We start from the raw sequence: 9494 nt of genomic DNA, 5'->3' as shown, positions 1-9494 counted from the left end.
CACTCACTCTCACTCTTACACACTCACTCACTCACTCACCTCACTCACACTCTTACACACTCACTCACTCACTCACACTCTTACACACTCACTCACTCACACTCTTACACACTCACTCACCTCACTCACACTCTTACACACTCACTCACCTCACTCACACTCTTACACACTCACTCACTCACTCACCTCACTCACACTCTTACACACTCACTCACCTCACTCACACTCTTACACACTCACTCACCTCACTCACACTCTTACACACTCACTCACCTCACTCACACTCTTACACACTCACTCACCTCACTCACACTCTTACACACTCACTCACTCACTCACTCACCTCACTCACACTCTACTCACTCACTCACACTCTTACACCCTCACTCACCTCACTCACACTCTTACACACTCACTCACTCACCTCACTCACACTCTTACACACTCACTCACTCACACTCTTACACACTCACTCACTCACTCACTCACTCACCTCACTCACACTCTTACACACTCACTCACCTCACTCACACTCTTACACACTCACTCACTCACACTCTTACACACTCACTCACCTCACTCACACTCTTACACACTCACTCACTCACCTCACTCACACTCTTACACACTCACTCACTCACACTCTTACACACTCACTCACCTCACTCACTCTTACACACTCACTCACCTCACTCACACTCTTACACACTCACTCACTCACTCACTCACTCACCTCACTCACACTCTTACACACTCACTCACCTCACTCACACTCTTACACACTCACTCACTCACTCACCTCACTCACACTCTTACACACTCACTCACTCACTCACCTCACTCACACTCTTACACACTCACTCACTCACTCACCTCACTCACACTCTTACACACTCACACACTCACCTCACTCACACTCTTACACACTCACTCACCTCACTCACACTCACTCTCACTCTTACACACTCACTCACTCACTCACCTCACTCACACTCTTACACACTCACTCTCACTCTTACACACTCACTCACTCACTCACCTCACTCACACTCTTACACACTCACTCACACTCTTACACACTCACTCACACTCTTACACACTCACTCACTCACTCACACTCTTACACACTCACTCACACTCTTACACACTCACTCACTCACTCACTCACTCACACTCTTACACACTCACTCACTCACACTCTTACACACTCACTCACTCACTCACCTCACTCACACTCTTACACACTCACTCACTCACTCATTCACTCACTCTCACTCTTACACACTCACCTCACTCACACTCTTACACACTCACCTCACTCACACTCTTACACACTCACTCACACTCTTACACACTCACTCACACTCTTACACACTCACTCACACTCTTACACACTCACTCACTCACTCACACTCTTACACACTCACCTCACTCACACTCTTACACACTCACTCACTCACTCACACTCTTACACACTCACTCACTCACTCACTCACACTCTTACACACTCACTCACTCACACACTTACACACTCACCTCACTCACACTCTTACACACTCACTCACTCACTCACTCACACTCTTACACACTCACCTCACTCACACTCTTACACACTCACTCACACTCTTACACACTCACTCACTCACTCACACTCTTACACACTCACTCACACTCTTACACACTCACTCACTCACTCACACTCTTACACACTCACTCACACTCTTACACACTCACCTCACTCACACTCTTACACACTCACTCACTCACTCACCTCACTCACACTCTTACACACTCACTCACTCACTCACACTCTTACACACTCACTCACACTCTTACACACTCACCTCACTCACACTCTTACACACTCACTCACTCACTCACTCACACTCTTACACACTCACTCACCTCACTCACACTCTTACACACTCACTCACTCACACTCTTACACACTCACTCACTCACTCACTCACACTCTTACACACTCACCTCACTCACACTCTTACACACTCACTCACTCACACTCTTACACACTCACTCACACTCTTACACACTCACTCACTCACACTCTTACACACTCACTCACCTCACTCACACTCTTACACACTCACTCACTCACACTCTTACACACTCACTCACCTCACTCACACTCTTACACACTCACCTCACTCACACTCTTACACACTCACTCACTCACTCACACTCTTACACACTCACTCACTCACTCACACTCTTACACACTCACTCACTCACTCACACTCTTACACACTCACTCACACTCTTACACACTCACTCACTCACTCACTCACACTCTTACACACTCACTCACTCACTCACACTGTTACACACTCACTCACACTCTTACACACTCACCTCACTCACACTCTTACACACTCACACACTCACTCACTCACTCACACTCTTACACACTCACTCACACTCTTACACACTCACTCACACTCTTAGACACTCACTCACACTCTTACACACTCACTCACACTCTTACACACTCACCTCACTCACACTCTTACACACTCACACACTCACTCACTCACTCACTCACTCACACTCTTACACACTCACTCACACTCTTACACACTCACTCACACTCTTACACACTCACTCACACTCTTACACACTCACTCACACTCTTACACACTCACTCACACTCTTACACACTCACTCACACTCTTAGACACTCACTCACACTCTTACACACTCACTCACTCACTCGCACAAATACTCAAACACAGGAAACATGATTTTATACAATTATTAAAGCACATTCTGTTAACATTTTATTTCATACATTTTTAAAAGGCATTATTTTAGCATCGCTAACGCTTCCTTGCTGGAATTTTACTGTCTGCACTCACACACAGCTTTAATGGGGAAAAGGGATAAATCAAAGAAACACTAGTGTATATTTAATACAGGATTTATTATTTTGTCTGATTTATTGGGGGAAGGAATATTTCAGCGTATGGAGTACCACAGTGTACGGAATGCCAGAGTGTATGGAATAGCTGGGAAATGCATGGATTGGAATACCACAGTGTGGTGTAATATGGCTGTAAGGAATACCGCTTCATGAAAATCACAGTGTATTAGACACTTTTAATAATTCAGAAAATGAAAGGGTCCTAATTTCCGAGCGGAGCATAAGAGTCCGATCCCAATTCCATCATTCCTTAAAACCTAATTAAACCATGTGGGATTTCTCAAACTGGTCTGAATTTGATAATAATAATAATAGTAATGATAAAACTCTGAAGTGAGCGGGACGTTCGTCAGGGTTTCGGTTTCACACACGGACATTTATCTTAAATAATAAGGTCCAGTGGAGTGAAGTTACTGGAACTGAATTCAGGATTCAGACAAAAAAAAAAAAAAGAATTATAACATTTATTAAGACTCATGCAAGTGTGTTTATTCTGTCAGGACTTCTGTTCATAAGTGCGGTCTCTCTGAGACGTTTAAATGTGAAATCGAGAACCGGGTTCTCCGTGTTTCTGAATTCCAGTGCGACCGCGAGCTCTCTCACTCGTTTGTATCCATCTGTTTTCCCTTTCCAGAGCTGATCGATCGATAGCGTTCCTGCCAGAACTGTCATGTGAGCCTAATGAACTCTGAGACAAACGTTCAGCGTGGCAGGTTTATCAGCGGCGCCGCACGTGACGCCGGAGAAATGGAAAGCACTTTTATCGGATCTCTCTTTAGAACCCTCCAGAGCTGTGAAGCGGCTCCGGAGCGCACCTCTTCTTGCCTCGTTTTCTTTCTTCATCCGGCTTCGGCTCGGTCGCGGTTCAGCGCTGGGGAACGGCCTCCTTTCCAGCGTTAATTTAATAATCTGTGTTTTGGAAAGGAAGCAGGCCAGCTTAAACAAAGTGGGAACAGATGAAACGCATGACCTTTTGACCCTTTTTCGGCCTCTTCTACATCAGGAAGTGAGGCGGGAAGTGGAAGTCTAGCATGTTTTTGTTTTTTTTTTCTTTGTTTTTAATAGCGTGATTTGCTAAAGCGTGAAGCAGGAAGTTTCAGCATCGCCACAGGCATCTCACACACACACATTTACACACACTCTCTCTCACAGTTTGCCCTGAACGTCTGAGCGCTTTCTCTTCACGCCTCCTCCGTGTAAAAACGTCAGCTGTAAAGCATAAGTTACAGTTTTCCCAGCTCCTTTCTGTGTTGAGTTACGTCTCGGCGATCGCTCCTCGCCGCGTCTGGAGCTCGGATCGGCGCTGCTTCTGTCGTCCTGAGTTTCTCCTAGACGTCGTTTATTGCCCTTCCGTGTTGCTCCCTCACCTCTGACTCACCGGGTCAGATCGGGTTTCCAGTGCAGGAACCAGAATGTGAAATATAAAAGTATAAAATCCTGCAGCAGGGAGTTCAGTCTTACACTGTCCTCATCGTCTCGCTGTACGCTTTCCACACTGCGGCTTACTCGCCTTATCCTTATCATTCATCTCTACCTGTAACTCTGCGCTCAGTCCTGCTTATGCTCATAGCGGTCCTGCTCATGCTGATTGGTCTGTTTTTTTCCTGATGCTATAAAATATTTCCTCTTCATGCAATATTGGCTTTTTTAGGAATCTGTGATCGAATCGGTTCTAAATGCAGCTTTAAATAAAATTATTCGAGTTGGGGTTTCCAGGGGCAACAGACAGCTTTTGAAACTCCCCTGAGAAACCCCCTGAGAAACCCCGACACGGCGCAGGAGAGCGAGCGGCTCACACACTAATCCCAGTTATTTGTAATATGGAGTGGCTTTATTCCGCTGAGCCTGACTGGGCTTAGTGCATGTCAGTATCTCAGCAACGGCGTGATGTTTTCCTACCTCTGAAGCGCTTCCTGAGCCATTTGTTTACAGAAACCTTCGTAACTCCGTAACTCGGCGAGGCAGCCAGGCTTCTGCAGAGTCTCTGAGAACGGTCGCAGATCCAGGGTGAAAAATGCGAACATTCCCAGAGGAAAAGCGCTGATCTGTGTGATCTCTGGCTCACGGATCAAAGGTTCGGAAATTAATCTGTGAAATATGCAACCTAGGCCTCCTTCTCTCTCTCTCTCTCTCTCTCTCTCTGTCTCTCTCTCTGTCTCTCTCACTCACACACACACACACACACACAAAACATATTTTCCCAATCTGTGTGGATAAAGCTGTGACCCAGTTCCTGTGAACAATGTTTTCTCTGGGAAAAATAAAACTCAGTGGACTTTTCACACATGCTGAATGTGCAGCATAGAACGAGGGGCACCGCTCCCACTGCAGACCACACACACACACACACACACACATGTTGAAGAGTGCCATTAAAAAAACTTTAAATAATAAAAACTTAATACTAGTGATAATCCTCTGATGTGTGTGTGTGTACTCTAAACTGACTCAGAACTTGAACTTTTTCAAGGCTATTATTATTATTATTATTATTATAATTAGTAGTAGTATTAGTTTCATTGTAATTTGTAACCTTAAGTAGTAATATAATACAGATGAAGGTGATTATCAATCCCACACTCGAGGTTATTAGCAGTAAAAGTGTTCAGATGAGACAGATGTGTGGAAAAACTGACTGCAGTAAAAAGTAGTTCCGGTTACTGTCCACTCTCCTGAAGGATGCTGTGGTATTTATCCGCCATCACAGGCGTGGCAAAGTAGTTCCGTCTGTGTAAGGAGTGATTCAGCACAGCAGGGTTTATACATGAACACTGACCCCTGAGGAGCACAGCAACACGTACCTCAATTCATTTCCTTTGAACTCGATCATAAATTAAGAATTTTTAGGAAATAATCGAGCATTTCAGTAGTCTCACGCCCACTTCTCTGTAGCCCCACCCTCTTATTAGTGTCTCATGATGTCAGATCAGTTCTCGATCGTTTAGTTCACTCAGTGTCTACTGGCAGGTGCGCAGTTTGGATGTTGAGTAAGAGTGTGTGTGTGTGTGTGTGTGTGTGTCTGTGTTCACATAAAGGTTTTTAATCGTTCCTCAAGGATTTGAACCGTTTCCCCTTCCAGCCTTATCACACACACACATTATATCCAGATGTTCTTTTCACTGAAATTCCTTCAATAAAAGGTGAATAGAACAATGGATTTGGATCAGGATCTGTATCTGTGTGTTTGGGTTCCAGATCATTTACAGCACACACACACACACACACACACACACACATGAGCATATCAGCTCATGTTAGTTTTGAGTCTCTGTAGACAATGTTGCTTCACATCTGGATGAAGTTCTTGCTAACTCTCAGTTCCTCCAGTGTTAGCACAACAGAACTGATCAGGACACAGCAATGGAAATAATAATAATAAACGACACGATTTAGTTTCCTAGTGAGCAGCTCGAAGATGACTGATAACCAGATCAAACTAAAAAAAAGCCCCAGCATGATGATGCAGCACCAACATCTGGCCAATCAGGACCCAGAGCCGTCCTTACATTTTGCTGTTTTTATCTTAGGCATGAGTGTGCAAGGGCGTGGCATTTGGAGAGAGCCCTAAATGGGCGGGGCTTTATCTCCTCCCAAAAAGTCACTGACTGTACCTTTAAAGGTGATATGAAATAGTATTGGTTAATTTAATGGTGCAATAATTGTGTAAATAAGAGGAAATGAAGAGGATAAATGTGTATTAAGAGGCTGAGAACCAAAAAGCACCCTAACCTTAACCCTAGACACTCACTATAGATCCTGGGGGCGGAGCTTCATTAATATGGGCAGGAAGGGGTAAGTGGCCTCTTAGTAGGAGTCAACTTTAAAGTCCGTGACCTAATTAAAGAAAATCTAATAATCTTTTTAAGGCACCTTTAAATATTTTCTTCTGCTGTGTGTGTGTGTGAGGTGACTAAGTCAAAGATGAGAAGCAGGGGAGTTGATGTTTGAATGGAATATTATGAAAAAACTAGTTTTTGGTGTTTGAAGTGATTGACATGTTGTTTACTTCCTGTCCAGAGAGACGAACATAACAAGGAAGAAAAAGCTCAGTTTTGATTTCAGCTCGTGTTTAAGAGGGCTCGACTCAGAGGTCATTTCAGGGGGACGTTCCGAATGGGATGTTAAACATTATTGGAACACAGCCGCGGGGAAGAACAGAGCGGCGAGGTTGAAGCGAGCGGACGGCAGCGAGCTAATTGTCCTGATTAAAATAAATAGGGAACAGACGCAAGATGAAAAATATTATGACACATCTGGGAGATTTTTTCTGGTTCACATCACCAGTAGACATTCCCTCTCTCGTGTGATTAGATATCGGACCTGACTCGTGTTTACAATCTAATCTAAAAAAGGGGAAACACGAGGCAACAAACACGAGGCGTCTGTAAACAGAGAGCTGTGGGTGTGTGTTTGTGTGTGTGAGTTTGCGTGTGTGCACGTTCTTTTGCGTGTGCGTGGTGCACGTGTGTGTGTTTTCCTCCATCTGCGTGATGTTGGAGCTGGAGATCTTCATGCAGCACACGTGCTCCTCTCTCGGCAGTGTGATGGTGATTAGTAGCGGATCAGACTGATCAGAGAGACGGCAGTGAGCCTGACTGGGTTTGATTCTCAGTGCTGAGAGAGATTAATCGGACTCGGAGAAGTGATCGGGTTCCGAGTCGAGGCACCGAGTCTGTATTTTGTCCAGAGCGGCTCTCGAGGACGCCGCAGCCCTTTGAAGTGTTTTTGTTTTATGTAATGTTAGTCAGATACGGTTTCCACTGCACTGAGCTCTGGTTTTGTTCACTGCCTTTTTAATTCACGTCATGGATGATCACACAATGGACACGTCTTTCCTTTAATTCACTTTTAAACACCTCAATACCCAATAATAAAAAATTTAGACGCATCAGTTTAAAAACTCTTTATTATGCAAAGTGTGTATTTCTGTCTCTATAGTTCAGATGTGTCCAGCTGTGAACCTGCGAGTTAGTAGCATGTAATAAACATAAACACATTCAACAGGTTGCTCTTAAATCCCCATTAACGTTGCAGGAAGCTCCGCCTCTGCTCTCTGTTTATTGGCTGCTGAATGTAATTATGATCATGTCTGACAAGGATCACAAAGGAGATTTCTGTTATTTCTGTTAAAAATATAATAACCTTCTCTGTCTCTCTCTCTGTCTCTCTCGCTCTCTCTCTGTCTCACTCTCAGTGATCGTCATCAGGTCTCCAGCTCGATCCCGGTCCCTGTTAGATCCCACCTGAGCGTCTCGCAGGTCACTTTCCCCGTCTCCCCGGAAGCGGACAAAAAGAAACGCAGGTCATATAAACTCTACGACCCGGTCGTGACCCCTCTCCCTGTTGCCACGGAGATCCAGGAAGCTCCACCCGACCGCCTGGACATCAGCGTGGAGTTGGAGAAGACGCTCGAGGCAGACAATCGAGCCGAAGCTGCGGGAACATCAACACCAGAGCTGAAAACCGAACAATATGATCCGGATACAGAGAAGATTCCAGAAAGAGATCCGGAATTGGCCGCAGAACCGAGAGAGTCGGAATGCATGGAAGAAAATTCACAGCACCAAGGCGCCATGAACGGTTCTGCGGGCGTCCCGGCTGGTGCCGAGGTCTGCTGCTCCGTGGAACAGGCGGAGGAGATCATGGGCACGGAGGCGACGGGTTTAGGGATAGGATCACGGCTGGAGGATTTCCCCTGTATCCCTGTGGAACACGCTGTGGCCGTAGAGAGCGACGATCAGGTTCTCGGAGAACTGGAGAACTTTGAGGAGTTCTCAAAGCGCATCTGTGCTCTAAACGAGAACCCGTCCTGCTTCAGGCGGCCGCGCAAAAACTCTGATAAATAACCAGAGGTCAAAGGTCACCAGGTAGGCCTTTACCTTTACACCTGACTGCATTGAACAGACATTACACACAGAGGTATATTATTATTATTATTATTATTATTATTATTATTAGGAAATATCTGGAATATTTGCACTCTAACCCTTTCAAATAAAATAAAGAGAATGTGGTTCAAGTTCTTGGTGCATTTTTCTTGTGTGTGTGTGTGTGTGTGTGTCGGGTGTCCCCTGGGTTTTAGCTCTCTGTTGTTTCACAGCGGCAACATTTATTTTAAAGTCCTGCGATCCTCCTGATCTTTATCTCAGTGATTATGTGAGGACTGCTGTCTAGCTCAAGAATGTGTATGTGTATGTGTGTGTGTGTGTGTGTGTGTGAAGGATTTAGAGGATTTACTGTCTTCACTTCCCATCTGATTATCTGAAGACTAAACACAGAGCGATGATGTAATTAGCTTATCAGAGTGTGCTTATCTCTAACGACACGTGTTATTAAGAGCTTGCTTTATCTCCCGCTCACTGACTGCTGTCTCGCTGTGTGTGTGTGTGTGTGTGTGCGCGCATGAGACAGAGAGCGAGGGAGGGGAGGGGGTTCTGGGGGTTTTAAACGCATGGAGACTGATGTTGATACTAAGAGAGGAGAAACAGTAAATAATAAATAGGAAGTCTGATCCTGTCTGTGATCATGTGATCTACAGGTTTAGGAACTGTTTGGT

The 9494-nt window shown here is 45.0% G+C and overlaps 1 protein-coding gene across 2 annotated transcripts in view; it reads left to right on the top strand.

The window, feature by feature from the left end:
- uvrag (UV radiation resistance associated gene) overlaps positions 1 to 8957 on the top strand; it is a 53612-nt gene extending 44655 nt beyond the window's left edge. Inside the window, exon 15 of one of the 2 annotated variants that reach the window (XM_058412250.1) lies at positions 8133 to 8957. In XM_058412250.1, coding sequence (XP_058268233.1) covers positions 8133 to 8784 — 652 coding nt within the window. In that variant the 3' untranslated portion in view covers positions 8785 to 8957. The remainder of the gene's footprint in view (positions 1 to 8132) is intronic. The other variant, XM_058412251.1, reaches the window with a different exon arrangement.
- The last annotated feature ends 537 nt before the right edge of the window (positions 8958 to 9494 follow it).

The sequence above is a fragment of the Hemibagrus wyckioides genome, linkage group LG16, assembly GCF_019097595.1.
Source record: "Hemibagrus wyckioides isolate EC202008001 linkage group LG16, SWU_Hwy_1.0, whole genome shotgun sequence".
Taxonomy (NCBI): Eukaryota; Metazoa; Chordata; class Actinopteri; order Siluriformes; family Bagridae; genus Hemibagrus; species Hemibagrus wyckioides.
The sequence above is the reverse complement of the archived record's forward strand: the minus strand, read 5'-3'. Positions and strand labels throughout refer to the sequence as shown.